Source organism: Bombus vancouverensis, chromosome 15, assembly GCF_051014615.1.
Source record: "Bombus vancouverensis nearcticus chromosome 15, iyBomVanc1_principal, whole genome shotgun sequence".
Taxonomy (NCBI): Eukaryota; Metazoa; Arthropoda; class Insecta; order Hymenoptera; family Apidae; genus Bombus; species Bombus vancouverensis.
Genome location: NC_134925.1, coordinates 4,278,154 through 4,295,516, shown reverse-complemented (window position 1 = coordinate 4,295,516; position 17,363 = coordinate 4,278,154). Strand labels below are relative to the sequence as shown.

General features: G+C 28.4%; 4 protein-coding genes across 13 annotated transcripts; 2 read left to right on the top strand and 2 right to left on the bottom strand.

Moving 5' to 3' along the window:
• Positions 1-317: 317 nt before the first annotated feature.
• mbc (dedicator of cytokinesis protein myoblast city) lies at positions 318-11,010 on the top strand. Of its 5 annotated transcripts, none has more exons than XM_033335460.2 (21): positions 318-457; positions 925-1,166; positions 1,243-1,988; positions 2,111-2,264; positions 2,339-2,509; positions 2,571-2,951; positions 3,029-3,244; positions 3,319-3,641; positions 3,747-4,095; positions 5,075-5,173; positions 5,440-5,630; positions 5,726-6,076; positions 6,160-6,436; positions 6,504-6,751; positions 6,844-7,255; positions 7,329-7,552; positions 7,628-8,234; positions 8,300-8,409; positions 8,697-8,822; positions 9,714-9,972; positions 10,080-11,010. In XM_033335460.2, exons 1-21 carry the CDS (start codon positions 415-417, stop codon positions 10,536-10,538), a joined length of 5,988 nt encoding a protein of 1,995 aa, XP_033191351.1. In that variant the 5' UTR covers positions 318-414; the 3' UTR covers positions 10,539-11,010. The 5 variants fall into 5 exon arrangements, with proteins under 5 accessions (XP_033191351.1, XP_033191355.1, XP_033191353.1 ...); XM_033335464.2 differs by having other exon boundaries at positions 2,108-2,264; XM_033335462.2 differs by lacking the exon at positions 5,075-5,173 and having other exon boundaries at positions 2,108-2,264.
• Positions 10,216-15,743, top strand: LOC117157417 (uncharacterized). Of its 2 annotated transcripts, none has more exons than XM_033335476.2 (4): positions 10,216-10,344; positions 14,817-15,205; positions 15,285-15,439; positions 15,518-15,743. In XM_033335476.2, the coding sequence occupies exons 2-4, from the start codon at positions 14,894-14,896 to the stop codon at positions 15,615-15,617; spliced, it is 567 nt and encodes a 188-aa protein (XP_033191367.1). In that variant the 5' UTR covers positions 10,216-10,344; positions 14,817-14,893; the 3' UTR covers positions 15,618-15,743. The 2 variants fall into 2 exon arrangements, with proteins under 2 accessions (XP_033191367.1, XP_076481161.1); XM_076625046.1 differs by lacking the exon at positions 10,216-10,344 and adding an exon at positions 14,489-14,627.
• Positions 12,091-14,556, bottom strand: LOC117157414 (uncharacterized). Of its 3 annotated transcripts, none has more exons than XM_033335466.2 (6): positions 14,416-14,556; positions 13,375-13,766; positions 12,851-13,306; positions 12,547-12,630; positions 12,411-12,488; positions 12,091-12,328 (listed from the first exon to the last, which is right to left on the bottom strand). In XM_033335466.2, exons 2-6 carry the CDS (start codon positions 13,726-13,728, stop codon positions 12,236-12,238), a joined length of 1,065 nt encoding a protein of 354 aa, XP_033191357.1. In that variant the 5' UTR covers positions 13,729-13,766; positions 14,416-14,556; the 3' UTR covers positions 12,091-12,235. The 3 variants fall into 3 exon arrangements, with proteins under 3 accessions (XP_033191357.1, XP_033191358.1, XP_033191363.1); XM_033335467.2 differs by having other exon boundaries at positions 13,375-13,747; positions 14,416-14,552; XM_033335472.2 differs by lacking the exon at positions 12,547-12,630.
• LOC117157415 (uncharacterized) lies at positions 15,609-17,179 on the bottom strand. 3 transcript variants are annotated; one of them, XM_076625044.1, is made up of 4 exons: positions 17,158-17,176; positions 16,933-17,071; positions 16,514-16,875; positions 15,609-16,420 (listed from the first exon to the last, which is right to left on the bottom strand). In XM_076625044.1, exons 2-4 carry the CDS (start codon positions 16,934-16,936, stop codon positions 15,851-15,853), a joined length of 936 nt encoding a protein of 311 aa, XP_076481159.1. In that variant the 5' UTR covers positions 16,937-17,071; positions 17,158-17,176; the 3' UTR covers positions 15,609-15,850. The 3 variants fall into 3 exon arrangements, with proteins under 3 accessions (XP_076481159.1, XP_033191364.1, XP_033191365.1); XM_033335473.2 differs by having other exon boundaries at positions 16,992-17,179; XM_033335474.2 differs by lacking the exon at positions 17,158-17,176 and having other exon boundaries at positions 16,933-17,145.
• Positions 17,180-17,363: the final 184 nt, after the last annotated feature.

Here is a 17,363-nt window from a genome sequence, read left to right as displayed (position 1 = left end):
TGGTAACATAATTATACATCGTTTTTATTCAAATTTATGGCATATCTTTAATTACATATGGGGTTTTAATTTGTAAATATAAAAATCAATGCTTACAAATATCATATGAATAAATTTATTGAAAATTACTACAAATGTGGTAGGGTCAGTTTAAGAAACTCTATTTTTCGCGGTTTCTGATGTGAAAAAATATACAGTACATTTGAATATCTATAAGGTAGAACCTATTTCGTGGTGTACTTGTGGTCTTCGTGTTCTCATCATCGTGATAACATCCAAGCACTGGTCATCTTGTTTTGCATTATAGTTGTGTTAGATGTCAAGATAAAAAAGTCGTATTTTGTTCGCACAACAAATGTGCGTATCGAAATGTAATTAGTGTACATACCTTGTTATAATAAGCTTTTAATTAAAATGACAATGGCATGGAAGCAAGTTAAAGAACATTTAGGAGTTGGTAAGAAATAAATCGCTAATTTAGCCTTTGTAAGATCTAACATCCTGGGAGGTGCCCCAATCAGATAAAATTTTAGTTTCTGTTTGCGCGCGAAATATTAATTTATAATAATTTCGCTGGTTATTTTGATTACAAGTATCTAAATGTTAAATGTGAATATATTACTTAGATTTTTTGAAAATAGTTAATTAAATGGCGGATATTACCGAAACTATAATTGTTCATGACATTATCATTTATATAATAACTACATGGTATGTATATATATATATGGATATATATGTACATATATATACATGGAAAGTACATGTCAATTGAATATGTAATATCTTTATTTAATATCTTTCTGTTTCTTGTATCTGTAATGAAAATTACATTAATGTTATATTTTGATTAATTGAAATATTAAAACATTATATTTAGAATAACACTTGCTAGTGCTCTTAACTGTTTATTATTAATTGTAGCCATACATAACTTTGTACATGGGACTCCTTATGCAATGCAATTGACTGTTGGAGAAATGGTACAGATATTAGAAGAATATGGAGATTGGTATTATGGACGTAGTAAATTTAAAGGGACATGTGGAATTTTCCCAAAATCTTATATACACATTTTACAACAATCAGTGAATATGGATTGTTTAATACATGAAATCACTAATGTTTTACGAGAATGGGGACACCATTGGAAGCATCTATATGTAGTTAGTATATACAGAATAATAAAATATTTAATTAGTAAAATTATGTTTAATATAACATAATTTTTGTCATGTATAGATTCACTCTATGCACTTCAGAACAATGCAACAACAGATTTTGGAGTTAATAGGATATAGAAGCAAAATTCTAAGTGGCACATTGACAGTAGATGAATTAAAGGATGTGAAAAGATTAGCAACAGCTAGAATTGATACTGGTAATCAATTATTGGGCATGGATATGGTTGTACGTGATGATCAAGGAAATGTTCTTAGTCCTGAAGAAACAAGTACAATTCAGTTATATTATCATCATGAAACAGCTGCAGAAAGAATAAGAAAGGCAGCTAATGATACAAAACATAAACCTTCAAAACCACAAGCACCAGTATACTCACATATCTTTTTTATTAGTGTAAGAAACTTCGTATGTAAAATGGCAGAAGATGTAGAATTGTTATTAACTTTGTACGATGGGAGAGAAATGAAAACTATTACTGAAAATTATGTTGTGTCATGGAGCAAGGAAGGACTTGCCAGAGACATAGATCAATTACACAATCTTCGAGTTTTATTTACAGACCTTGGTTCTCGAGATTTAACTAGAGATAAAGTTTACTTAGTTTGTTATGTAATTAGAGTAGGAGGTATGGAAGCTAAAGATGCTGATCATCGACGTTCAAGTGTAGCACAAACTAATCAAAAAGTCAAAAATACTGAAAATATGAGAAGACCATTTGGTGTAGCAGCAATGGATATTACTTTATACATTACTGGTAAACTTGAGGGTGATTCAGATCATCATCATTTTATTCCGTTTGTACAGTAAGTATGAAATTTTGTTAGGATTTATATTCTGAATATAAATAAACTGTTTCATAAGAAACCTCTTATGAATACAGTTAAAATAGATCGTTTTGTTGGGTTTCTTTTCATTGCTCCAGATGTTGTGAGAAAGAAAGTTTGGATGGTACATTACGTAGAATTCTTTCCCAAAAAGAAATAAATATTCAAAAAAGTAGTAATGGCAATAGTGGCAGCTCTGCTGGTGGTCAAGGTTTATGGGCTAGCTTAAAGTTGCTTAGGGGAGATCCAAAACAAGTAACTAGAAAATTACTTGATAAATAATGAGATTTGAAAATATATTTTAATATTTATGAAGAATTTAATATTAGGTACGTGATGAAAATCCACATCTAGTACTTGGTAATGTTGCTATTGCAAGAAAAATGGGATTTCCAGAAGTTATTTTACCAGGTGATGTGAGGAATGATTTGTACCTCACATTGATTAGTGGTGAATTTAATAAAGGATCAAAGTCTACAGATAAAAATGTTGAAGTTACAGTTAGTATTATTTAAAAATGAATGATATTTTCAAGTATATTATTAACTTATTTTTTGGTAGGTTAAAGTATGCAATGAGTTTGGTGTACCAATACCAGGAGTTATGACATTAGGTGGTGGAGCTTCACCTATTGATGAATATCATAGTGTTATTTATTATCATGAAGATAAACCTAGATGGTGTGAAACATTTAAAATTGCTATTCCAATTGAAGAATTTAAACAAGCACATTTAAAATTTACATTTAAACATCGAAGTTCAAATGAAGCAAAAGATAAATCTGAAAAACCTTTTGCCTTAAGTTATGTGAAATTGATGCAGCGTAATGGAACAACATTGCAAGATATACAGCATGAGCTACTAGTTTATAAATTAGACCAAAAGAAATATGAAGAAATTGATATTTCATATTTGAAATTGCCATCTACAAGGGGTGAATTGGTAAAACTAATATTGCAAAAAATTTAACTGTTTTTACACATAAATATATTACAAAGTTTATGTATTCTTAATTATAGGTTGAATTAAGTTTAGAAAAAAAACCGACATTAGGAACGCTTACTTTAAGTAGTAAAGACAGTTTTCTGATAGCGACTAATATTTGTTCAACAAAATTAACGCAAAATGTAGATTTATTAGGTTTATTGAATTGGGCATCACACAATACAAATTTAAGAGAATCTCTGATTGCTTTAATGAAAGTTGATGGTGAAGAAGTAGTGAAGTTCCTACAGGTTAGTTAATTTTCTATATTATGTAATATATGAATACAAAGTATAAATATTACTATACAAAAATTTGTTTTTAGGATGTTTTAGATGCTTTGTTTAACATATTAATGAGTAATTCAGATAGTGACGTTTATGATGATATGGTGTTTGAATGTTTATTATATATTATTGGGCTTGTATCTGATAGAAAATACCAACATTTTCAACCAGTAATGGATTTGTATATTTCTGAGAGTTTCTCTGCAACGCTCGCATACAAAAAATTGATTAGTGTATTACGTAAACGTATAGATAATGCAACTAATAATGATGGACAAGAACGTGATATATTACTCAAGACAATGAAAAGTCTTCAATACTGCATGAGATTTGTTGTAGAATCCCGTCTTTTATTTACTGCGTATGCTTTACTTTTCTTACATTATATCGATTATATTCATACATTATCATATACTAGAAATTTACTACAAATGTGTTATCATATATATTATTTATTTTACAACAGGTTAAATCAAGATGAAGAGGAATTCTCTCAAACTTTAACAGAATTATTGAGATCTATAGTTGAACTCATGAGGCACGAAACAGATAGTACTTTATTAGTTCAAGGAGCATGCTTGAAATATTTACCAACTACTATACCCCATTTGCTACGAGTATATAGTGGCAAGCAGCTGAGCACAATTTTGACTGACTTATTAGTTACTTTACCAGTAGGAAGATTAACTAAACAGAAAATGATGACAGTGAATGATATTGTTCATAGCCCCCTTTTTTTAAGTGCAGAATGCAGAGCAATTCTGTTACCTAGAATTACTATTTTGGTTCGTGATTTATTGGAAGCTAAAGAAGAGGTAAGATATGTCATGTCATTAATCATTACGATTTATTAACTTTAATGTGAAAAGAGCGAATTATTATTTATTGAAGTACATATAAAATAATTTAAAAGTGCTGTTACACCTAAATGTATCATGGTGATTTCTTAAATGTAAAATTTATTTTGAGTAACGTCATCTTTGTTAAAGCTTCGTTCATATTAATATTATTGTGATCAAGCTTAAAAAGCAAATATATGTTGCACATTTGATATAGCTAAAATGTGAGCGGAGCTTTCGATTTGCATTTAAAACATTCTTACACACAATTTGTGAATAGTGTCATTATTTGTGCTTTCCGTGCAGCCTGACATCCTCCCGCCACGCATCTTTCTGTGAATTTCATCAATCTTGTATTATTCTTTAAGCCAGGATGTCTTTATTTTTGTAATATATTTAATTATATTAGACATATAATATTGTAAAATAATATTCTATTAGATAGTAAATTTGAAATTGAAAGAACAGAAAGAAATATAATGAAATCAAAGACATCCTCTACAAAATTTTACTACAGCATGAGAATTAAATTAAATTTCCTGTTATAGCATGTAATCATAAAATAGTATTTCCAGCTACTCTAAAGGCATTCATAAAGTGTAAGTTATTCCTTTTGTGTCTATCTTCTCATCTTATTCATGTTCAGATTGGATATTATAAGAACATATATTCTCAAAGTAAGAAATTGAATAACTCTTTGAAAAGCATTAAACAAAGTATCTTTATAGGAATTCTAGTATTTGTTGTAGTTTCTCAGCTCTTTCATAACTGTTCTATTGCTTGGGGCACTGCATTCTTCTTGCATGCAGTCTTATAATGCAATTTTCCTTAGGTGATGGACAATGTTAAGGATGTAACTATATTTTTTTATGCATAAATTGGCATTATATTCTCACTAACATAGGGCTATTTCATTTTTGTGTTTGGTTTGGTTTTGGTTATTGGCCTATAAAAGGGGCTGTCAAGTACGCCTGGAAATAGCGTGGCGAAGGTAGCCAGGCTGCTCGGAGAAAAACGACACCGACTCAACCAGCATCGTGGCTACTCTGAAGAGGTAATTGTTGAAATATACATCGTGAACTCGAGCGCGTTACTTGCAAGTAAATTTTGGATTACTGGCACGATGGTTAATGATGTCATGAAAGATACAGTGATCTACTTATGATAAGTATTTTATGTTAGATTTTCAGGAATGGTGTTTATTGTTGTGTTGTTTAATTTTTTTCTTTTTTTTTGTTGTACCTAATTGTTTTTACAAGAATATTTATAAATAATCTATAATAGTGATGAGGAACATGTTTTTATTTTATGTTTATGTAGGTAGAATTGTGTGTTAAGATTTTATCTGACATCCTGGAATTAACATTTAGGAAAGATATAGGAAGCACTATACAGGATGTGAAAGAAATTATGCTTACTGCTCTACGGACCATTATACAGACAGTTATATCAATGGATAGAGAAAATCCATTAGTAGGAAATTTAGTTTCAGTTATGTTAGCAATATTCAGGTAAAAATAGTAAAATTTTTATTTAAAAACGTAAAAATATAAATTTTTTTTAAAAGAACAGGATCTGAGTGTTTAATACTAAATATATATTTCAGACAAATGACACAACATCATTACGAAATTTATATAAATCACTTTGGAACTAAATTTGATTTGCTTGATTTCCTCATGGAAATATTATTAGTATTTAAAGATTTAGTATCGAAAAGTGTATTTCCAGGAGATTGGTGCGAAATGATTATGCTTCAAAATAGTATAATTTTAAAGTCATTGCGTTATTTCTCGGGCACTATTAGAGATTATTTTTTTACTGATTTTGAACAGCAAGCTTGGTCCAATTTTTTTCATTGTGCAATTGCGTTTTTGACTCAGCCAGCCTTACAGTTGGAAACATTCACGCCATCAAAACGCAATCGTATTGTTTTGCGCTATAATGATATGCGAAGGTATGAATATAGATTGGGATATTAAATTAGTTTATTTTTCAAATGTGTAACAAGTATTAAAATATCTTCCTTTACTTCTGTAGAGAAACAGCGTTTGAAATACGATCAATGTGGTTTAATTTAGGACAGCATAAAATATTGTTTGTTCCGGGTTTAGTTGGAGCAATATTAGAAATGGCATTAATTCCAGAAACTGAATTAAGAAAAGCTACTATTCCTATATTTTTTGATATGATGCAATGTGAATTTTATAGTTCACGTATTGTTGAAGGATATGGTGATACTAAACGTGATCCGGCTCACATAAAAGCTAATTTCACAGAATATGAAAATGAAATGATTGCAAAATTAGATATATTGGTATGTTATAATGTACATATTTTTAATTTATTCATTCATTTATCATTTTTTATGTACATTCCAATAGGTTGAAGGAGGCAGGGGAGATGAACAATTTCATTTGCTTTGGATTCAAGTAATGGGTAATCTTTGTGAAAAGCACTCAACTATGCGAGAACAAGGATTACGCTTTGTTGATACAGTAGCTAAACTTATGGAACGCCTATTACAATATCGTGATGTCATACATGCAGAGTCTCAGGAACATAGAATGTTGTGTATTGTAAACTTACTAGAATTTTACTCTGAAATAAATAGAAAAGAAATGTATATTAGGTATATATGCAGTTAACAGTTTTTTTAATTAAAACTCATTACATTGTTTCTAAAAAATTAAACAAATGCTAAATGAAATGTTTATTTTACAGATATGTAAATAAGCTTTGTGAGCTACATTTGGAGTGTGACAATTACACTGAAGCAGCATATTCTTTGAAACTTCATAGCCAATTACTAGCTTGGAGTGATCAACCATTACCGCCACTTTTAAGATCGCATAGATATTTAGCGTGTCAAACGCATCGTGAATTAAAAGAGGCATTATATAATGATATGATCGAATACTTTGATAAAGGTAAAATGTGGGAATGTGCACTTGCAGTATGTAAAGAATTAGTTACACAATACGAAGAAGAGACATTTGATTATTTACAACTTTCTGTATTATTGACGCGCATGGCAAAGTTTTACGACTCAATAGTAAAACAACTAAGGCCTGAGCCTGAATATTTTAGAGTTGCGTATTATGGACGTGGTCACCCGGCATTTTTACAAAATAAGGTATGTCATGAAATATTTGTGTACCTTTTAATTAATTATTTGAGTATTATTAGTTATCGATAATTAATCATAGGTATTTATTTATCGTGGAAAAGAGTATGAGCGTCTCAGTGATTTTTGTTCACGAACATTAAATCAGTTACCAAATGCAGAACAAATGAACAAATTGTCTCCTCCTACTTCGGAAATGCTAGAATCCAATCATCAATACGTCCAAATTAATAGGGTAGATCCATTAATGGATGAAAAGAGGCATCGTCTTAGTGGGAAACCTATAACGGCAGAAGCAGTTTTGAGGTAAAATATGATTAAATAATATACAGTAAGCTTATAACATGAAATTTAAGGTCTGTTTTCTTTCTCACATTTAAGATATCATCGAGTGAACGACGTTCAACGTTTTCGATTTTCAAGACCAGCACCAAAGAAAGATTTAACCTCTACTACTGCAAATTCTGGTGATAAAGAAACGAATACTGTTACCAATAACGAGTTTGCTTCACTATGGTTAGAAAGAACAGTACTCGTTACGAGTCATCCTTTGCCAGGCATTCTTAGATGCTTTCCTGTTACATCTAGTGAAACCTATTTAGTTAGTCCTCTTCGCAATGCAATTGAAACAATGGAAGCTACAAATACTACATTAAGAGATTTAATCTTAGCACACAGAGCTGATAATAATATTCCGCTAAATCCGCTTAGTATGAAACTAAATGGTATATTAGATCCAGCGGTAATGGGTGGTATAGATAATTATGAGAAAGCGTTCCTTAATTCTGAATATCGCAGTGCTCATCCAGAAGAAAGTTCCGATCTTTTGAAACTAGAGGGGTTAATCGCTGAACAAATTCCATTACTGAGTGTTGGTGTCCAATTACATAAAGCACGTGCTCCGCCTGAATTGACTCCGTTTCATCAACGTTTGGAGCAATGTTTTACATCAATGCGGAATCAAGTAGAGGCGAAATATGGGAAAAGGGTAAATTTAGATATCATTTTATAAAAAGGAATTTTTTGAAAAAATTAATTATACATGAATTGCAGACATGCGATCTACAAATTGAAAGCTTAACTCAACCTGTTATGATGAGAAGACATCAAAGTTCGAGAGGCGAGAATAATCGATTATCTGAATCACATATTATGAATTCAGAGTAAGTAATGTATACACTTATTTGCGTAATTTGCTGCAAATATTGTTATTATTTGTAACTAACAATTTCACTGATTCATTACTATGATATTAAACGGTGTTAACTTTGATATGTGATTATGATCACATTTTTTTTAAAATACTATTTACATTAGTGAAGATTAATATGCATGTAAAACTGAAAATACCCTGAAATTTGTAACACATATTTCATATAAGAATAGGCAAAAAGATATCCTATGTAAGTTACCCCATATTTTTTTATTGTAATGTAATTATCTCGTTCAGCTGTGGAACTCACTCCAGGGTATCCTCTCTTACAAGATCCCAAGTTGCAACATTCAAGTCGCTCGCCTCATTCAATTTTAACAACAGTACACCTTCATCTGGTACTCAAAACGTCAGTTTGTCAAGGTAAAGATATTAGAATGGTGATGTGTAAATATAATTATAGCACTAATTAATTTCTGAAAGTCTTTTCATCTCTCATTTTTATTATTATCTCATTTATTATTATTTTATATCAACTATTTGTAGACCTAGCATCAATATGATTTATCAGCGCTATCATATATTAAATATTCATACTAATTGTTTGTTGATAGCACGATTATCATTAAATAAATGAATGATGTACCAATTATTTAGTTTGAAAGGAGAAATATAGTTAAACATTAATTAAGAAATACTTATATAATTTTATCTAATCTTCAATATTATGAATGAATATTAGAATAACACATACATATGTAATTTCAGGAATTTAGCTGTTGGGCCTGATAAACACAATATCCTATTATCCTTCCTTCGCGCATAGCAGTTTCTGTATATGTACATGTGTATATATATGTACAAATTTTTATTTATATCCTACTTATTTTTTTATATATTTATATATATTTTGCCTATTGCCTAATATATGTTAATCAGCTTATTATTCTACAATTATTTTAATTACTTTAGTATTATTTAGTTAAATTAATTATAATTTTATAAAAACGCTTTTAGAAATTAAGTATAAAACATTTAAGAAATACCACATATGTACATATATATTTAAAAAATTATATTTGTACATATTACTTCTTCTTTCTCTTTTACTATTTATTATTTATTTGCATGATATTTTTTTGTACTTTTGTTGTATTACCATGTATGTCCTTGAGTAAAACAACTTCTATAACACAACCGATTATCATGCTAAATAGGTAAATAATGTGTTATTACAGTAGAATTATATTAATACATATCTTTGATATATATATTCATAAAATTAAATTTGTAATAAAAATTTCTATTGTGCAGGAATTGTTCAATACGTTCACACATATTATCAACTGCATCTCTACAAAAGGCATTAGGAAGTCCAAGTCCAGGGACAAATAAAAAGAAAGATTCAAAACGAAGAAGTTCACGCAAGAGTGATTCAGTTGCATCAACAAAAAGTGATCAGCCGACGAGTCAGTGGTATACTACAGCAGATGTACCACAAATTACGTCGTCCCCTGTCACTCCATTAATGTCCAGTTTTCCTACTACTCCAATATTCGAACTTCGTCAAGAGGTAATATTTCAGTATAATGGCAGTTGGTAACATTATATCATAATAATAATGATGACAATGATGATTATGATGATAATAATAGTAATAGTAATATAATTCTTGTTTAGCTAACACCTAAACGTCCTTTGAGGTCGGAAGTAGAAAAGGAAAGAAGAATAAGTAATCGTTTATCTGGGCAATCTCAACATTATTTAAGGAACATAAACAATGGAATGGATTCAAGTAGTTTAGGGAAAGGAAATAGAGATAGTATTGGTACTACAGACAGTACAGCGTCTGAAGATGACCCGCCACCACCCTTACCTATGAAAACACGGGAGGCTGATTATTGTAATCTTCCAGAAGAATTGCCTGTTCAGCATTGTGGAACAGGTAGTCTAAATAACTTTAATCGATCTTTAGGACAATGGTCAAAAAACAAACTTCCAACCCCTACAGACGATCTTGACATTCAAACAAAGCCACCCACTCCACCTCCGAAGCCAAAAAGGCCGCCTTATAGCTTAAACAAACTTATTCTTTCTTCAGATATAGATAATTTTAGTCAAGACCCATCCGTAACTTGATTCAAATTATTTGATGATTATGTGTCTTGCCAGTATACTGAAAATTACATATAATGTTTATACATATAGGCTCTAGTTACAGTAGGAAATTAAAAAGTTACCATTTACATTTTATTATGTACCTTTTCTTTTTGTAAAGTAAAAAACTATCTATCACTGTTAAAGATAACAGAATAGTAGTAGTTCAACATATTTTCAGTAACATGACAAAAGTATTGAGAATTAGATTTAATTTTATACTTTTACCTTTATTCCATCCAATCGAGAAATTTTTGAATAAATTGAATATATTGCTATTAAATATGATAAAGGTATAACAATTTAAAAAAAAATTTACAATTTATAATTTTATACTTATAAATGGAAAAACATCTTTATATATGCATATATATTATAAATTCTTCACTTTATATTTTATAAATACATTTATAGAAGTATAAGTTTGGAATATATCTGTATTCACAAATGTTAATTAACATATTGAGCATATTTACTAATGCCATTGATATCAAAGTCTTTCATTTATAGAAGACTTTATACTCATTACAAGATATATATATATATAAAAGTTATGCATAATATGTTTATTAAGAAGCAGATATTAGAATTTTTACTGCGTATTTTTATAAATTTTTATAATACGTGTTTATTGGATTTTCGCTGTAATAACATTTTTGAACAAACACTGTTACTGTTGCTAATCTTTTTTAACATAGATAAAATTTAGAAAGCTGTTTTAAAATCTAAAATAATTTTTTAATATCTGTTTTCTTTGAAAACTCGATTTTATATATATACCATAGTATTATTAATACCTAACTATTACCTAAACATTACCAATTTATTGTGATGTACTAATATAAATTAAAAGCTTGTTCTTATGGATCAGTTGACAAGATGATGTTTAAAATGTTAAATTATTTAAAACAATGAAGACTTAATTTTATATAATCCTGAAATAAAAAAATAAGTCACTTTGTATGCAGTACACAATCAGTATACTATAGAGTTTATAGCATGTTTATTTACTCCATTTTTATATATCATGACAGAATATTTTATAATGAAACATTTTTATGTATTTTTACACAATTATACAAATTTGTTATAAAGCACTACATCATTCGACAGGATTATTGTGTTTTTGTTTTTGACATGCAAACGTATAACAAATTTGTAAGAAAGAGCAAACGTTTCTTTGATTATAAAATATTATACAATTTTTTAAATTGCGATTATGTGAGTCTCATACCAAAGAGATTAGTGCTTTATTTATTTTGTTAATAGGTTGTATGTGTCATTTAAGAAATGTTATATCACGCATTATTCACATAAAACAAAAACAAATAAATTCGTTTTTTTCAAATTAATGGTAAACAAGAAATTACTACGATTATATATTTATACAATTATACATTTGGCTATAATTGACTTTTTAATAATCATGTAAGAGAAAGTTAATTTATTATAATTCGTATTTATCGTGCCATTTACTCTCCTTAGTGTTCACATTGATTAACTTAAATTTAATTTAGGGACCAATGTAATAACGTATATTGTCAAAATTAAAATTTATTTACTGTTAGATATAATAAAATCCTTTATTTATCATTTATTGACAATTCTGGTTTTTATTAAAGTTAAAAGAATTTAAGAAATTATTTTATAATAATATTACAATTTCTCCATATGTTTTCTTATGATAGTCGGCAGTTATCTTTAGATACTGCAGGAATTTGATCTCCCTTGACATTAGAAGTTTCCATTGTCTTTTGTCTTGTGCTTGAAGGCTTTCATGAAAACAGGAAAATTTTAACAATTTTAATGATTCAATTAGATATTACGATACAATTGTTTCAAAAAACTGCTCACCGATGATGCCTGACTTCTTTGCAAATTTTCATTTGATATTCTAGACCCATTTTCCATCCATGACCATTCCTTTGTGTTCTAAAAATAGAAATCATTATTTAACTTTTATTCATTCTCTTTTTGTTTTAAATCGTACCAGTGTCTCCTGAGAGGTTTTGACATGATCTAATTTTGGATACAACATGTGGTCAATATCAGAAAGTGGTGGAGCAGTGGGATGCTACAAAAGAATTTTTTATTACTTTTTTATTTAGACATAAATAAATGATACAAAGAGTACTCTTTCATTTGTCATCATTACTTCTCTGTTGTAGATATACATTAATAGGAATATTTGTTTCCTTTTTTAAATTTATCAAAATAAAAATGTTATGTTAATAAAGTGAAGAAACAAGTTTAATACATATATTAATTAGAATAAATTATGGATTTATACATACTTCCATTTTTTCAGTGTCTGTAGGCTGAACTGGACAACAATTAGTGTTGTGATTATATTTGTAACATTTTTCACATTTAAGATCCCAAGCAGAACAGGCTTGCATAGGATGCCTCTGATTACATTTGCGACAGTTCTTTTTATTTTGTCTTCTTACCCATTCTTTATTCTTATTTGAATTACTAGTCTCTTTATCAGAATGTGTAACATTCTTAGCAGATACATTATCAATCTTAATATTATTGTCATCTATCTGTTTTCTATTTTGGTTTGTATCCTGTTTCCTCTTTTGCATGGCAGATTTATGTTCATTAAAAATTGATATAAATCCTGATAAATTAAGATTTTTTATATTAAACAGCTTTTGTCTCATTTGTTTATTATCAAATTCAATAATTAATTTGTCCCTAATTATGCTGTCTGTCATATTTCCAAAATTACAAGTTTTTGCTTTATTCTAGAAATTAACAGATACATAGAAAAAGTGCATTAAAAAATATATATAGTTTTTCAAAATTAACTTACTTTCAAATAAACAATATAATTTTCAATAGAGACATTGGAGTTTTTGCGTGACTTAAAAAAGTTATATCTTTCTATAACTTCATTTTTAGGGGAAAGAAAGTATTTATCAAGTTTTGCTAATAATATATTCATGTTATCTCCCTCTTTCAAAGGGTTTGAAACAATTTTTTCTATAACATCTTGACCAATCTTTCCTATGTAAGTCCTTAAAAGATAAGCTTGATAATCCCGTTCTTTGTTTATAGAATTACTTGCTTTCATAAATATCATGAAATCTTTTCTCCATTTTTGCCAATTTTGAACCATATCTCCATTATCAGATAAAGGTTCTGGAGGTCGTGCATATATATCCATGTTGATAGTAATTTATTATCTACAATATCAGCACAAAACTGAAAAAATTTCATTTTAAGTATGACATTACTATATAAATAGTGTTAACGTTAGAACTAACACACCAGTAAAAATGACTGATTTTACAATTTTATTTTAAAATTTCTACTTCTTGGTACTTTATTTGCAATGATGTAATGACTTTTACAACGACAATTAAAGGAATAATATAATGAATTTTATTGTATTTTTTTATTTACTTAAAATCAAAATAATTTTGTATCATGGCTATTTATACCAATACCAGTCATTGTGATTGGTACTTGTGAAAGTGTAAAAGGGTCCTACAATTTGTTTACCGAACCCGAATTTTCCAGCTTTCCCGTTTTGCACAACTTCCCACACGTTTTTAGCATTTTTACTGTGTATCATTCAATATGATGGTGTCAATTATCAGGAAAATTCCGGATCGATCATGATTTAAGTTATTTTATTTGACATATTATATTATAAAATTATGAATACCTTCTCAGAAAAGATTTGAAAATATTATTAATTTATTTAACATTTATTTTATATATGTAATGTTTGTTATATTGTATATATTTTTATAATTATGTAACATATAATTTATTATTATACAATAAGAAATTAGTTTTTTCTACATATATTATATTTTATAATGATCAAAGACATATAATTACGTACCTGATTATCAAAAATGTGTTGCGCAGTGTCACATGAACACAATCTCTCACTTTTATAGCTTATTACAATATGACTTCGTCGTATCAATGATTCCTTTTCTGAAGGGTATTTCCCTACCTATTTAAGCGTGCCTTCTTTACGACTTGAAAAAAAATGATTGATCATGTGTGTCAACATTATAAAAAGCTTTAAGTTGACTTATTAATTTTAATGTTGGTAACAAATTTAAATCAAATTACTATAAACTTTAAATAGCTTTAAAATATAATGAGAATAGAATAATATATTATTAAACATAGTTTTCTTAGTGATTATCATTTTTCTGTGAATATCAATTAATGTCAAAGATGATTATTTATTAGGTCAAGCTTATGTTTCATCTTATTTAATTTATGTTTTAGGTTAAGTTAGCAGTAGAAGAATCTCAAAAAGTATTTGGATTTGGAGTCACAATTTTGAATAGAAAAGTTAATATAAGATGGATGAGGTACATGATTTGGAAGATTGGAGAATTTCCTTATCCTCACGAAACAATGTGATATATAATGGTACTCCGTATGTTCCTATGCTAGTGGAGAATATTCTTATACATATTTCTTTCGAAGATTACGAGACAAATGGGATTAAAACAATACAAACAGTAGGAAAACTTATTCCAAAAACTGAAACGTTTGCTACACTTTTATCTGTGACACCTGGAAATAATTCTGCATTTTCTGTTAGCCTCAAAATTTTAAAAGTTGGAGATATATACATTAAAGATTCAAATGATATATATTGTCCAATATGGGTAAGATTTTTACTTTTAAGGATTATTTATCTCTTGCTTGTTTTTGTAATGTAATTATAACACGAATAATTTTTTTCAGAAAAAATGCAGTATATTTAAAATATATGGAACTTTAAAGAAGGAGGGATTAGAAAATGTTTTAGAGGCTTCTCATTTGGTTCCAGTACAAGATGTTGTGGGTACATGGAATCTAATGGCGTCATTAAGCATAATTGCACGTTCAGAATATCGCCAGTAAGAATACTTGTCTATAAGAAATGAGAATAAATAATTACTAATGCTTATCTCATTACTAATGTTACTAATGTTTAGCTACTACCGTACCAAAGGACAAAGTAATATGTTACAGTTACAATGGGATAAAATGAAAAAGGAAAACAAACGAGTTACAAAGAAAGACATAAACATTTGATAAAATATATTATTTCAAAATCAGTTGTGAACATACATAAATATATACTTGCGATAAAAAGTATATTATATTTTCTTATGTATTAAAGTATGTATAAAATTGTTAATAAATTGTTATGAACAGATACTTTGATTAATGTGCTTTTAGTGTTTAATATTTAGTTAATATTTTTGATGCATACTAAGTATAAGAAAGCATTCTTCAATTCAATTATATGAAAGAGTATTACCATTTTAATGTTTATGTGTATAAAATTTCTTATTACATTTTGAAGGAACATGCCCTATATGTTTGCAAATAGAGCAAACATAATCTTTTGCTGGACAAAGTGATCTAGATGCAGCATGGCTTAAACCACAAAAGTGACATTGTGCAATTTGAACAAGATGGCATTTCCACTTAAAATGATTTAATTTCTGGCATTTTGTGCAAATTTCATTAAAAGCTGGGCACTTCTTACGCATATGATCACCTCCACAATAATTGCAATTGTAAATGAAAATCGTTGGACATCGTCTTGGGAAATGATTCCATTTGTTACATTTTACACATTGTTTTCCCAATGCTGGACATTTTTCAGAAGAATGATTACCACCACAACATAAACAACTGATGATATCAGTGTACAATTTCCAAATAAATGCGATTTCCTTTAATGTTAACTTGTTGAAATCAGAAGAAAATATAAATATTGGAATTAATTGTTTAGCAGCATTTGTAAATTGATGTTCATTAATTTCTGTTAAAATTTTCTTTTTTATTAATTCTTCTTCATTTTCAATATTTTTTTCTTTGATTATCAACTAGAAAAGAGAATTATAAAGTGCTTAAAAATTTACTATACATATGTATGCAACTTAGAACAATTTTTGTTATAAATTTTTAAATGTCTTTACCTGTAGGTCATCTATATATTTATAAACATTTTCTAAAGGTATCTTCTTTCTTCCTGAAAATATGTAATATTCATCAAATTTTTCTATTAATATATCTACATTTTCTTTGTCATTTGGAAAATTGAATACAAATGTATTATGAATATCTTGTCCAACTGGACCCATTAAATTTAATAATAAGTTTCCCCATTGTTGCTTGTCAGAATTGTTTTTATTCTGCGCTCTTTTAAATGCAAGAAAATTATTTTTCCAAGTGTTCCAATTTTTGAAGAATTCCTCTTCCGTCATAAATGGCGCAGGTAGCTTAACGTAAGGTACCTTTGTAGTTCTTTCCGCCGAAACATTTTTATTATGTGAATTGCCTAAAAGTAAATGTATTATATAAAGAAACTACGTATTTATACATAGAAAATAGTTACCCATTATTGCAATGACTGTGTTTAAAATTCTTTACAACTTTTAACCTCTACAATCATACCGTCACTGGCTTGATCTCTTCGATGATTATACCAATTCCGTTGGTGCGATTTTTTAATTGGCAAATAAGCGAGGAATCCCCTACAGCAATTCATTTCGTTAAAAACTGTCGTATATGAATAAATATAATTTATAGATACTGTATGAAAATAATTAAATGTACACACTTCCTGGCAAACTATTATAACTGATATGTTACCATTAAAAATAAGTTATCTGTAAGAATAGATTAGATATTTCCAGGCTGCGATGCAGTATTAATCTTATAGAAGTAAAAAAATTATGTTCGTTTTTCAAACAAAACTGAGTGCATTTGAGCTTAAATTTAAACATGTGGTAATTCCCACATGATTTGATCATGAAGAATGAGCTA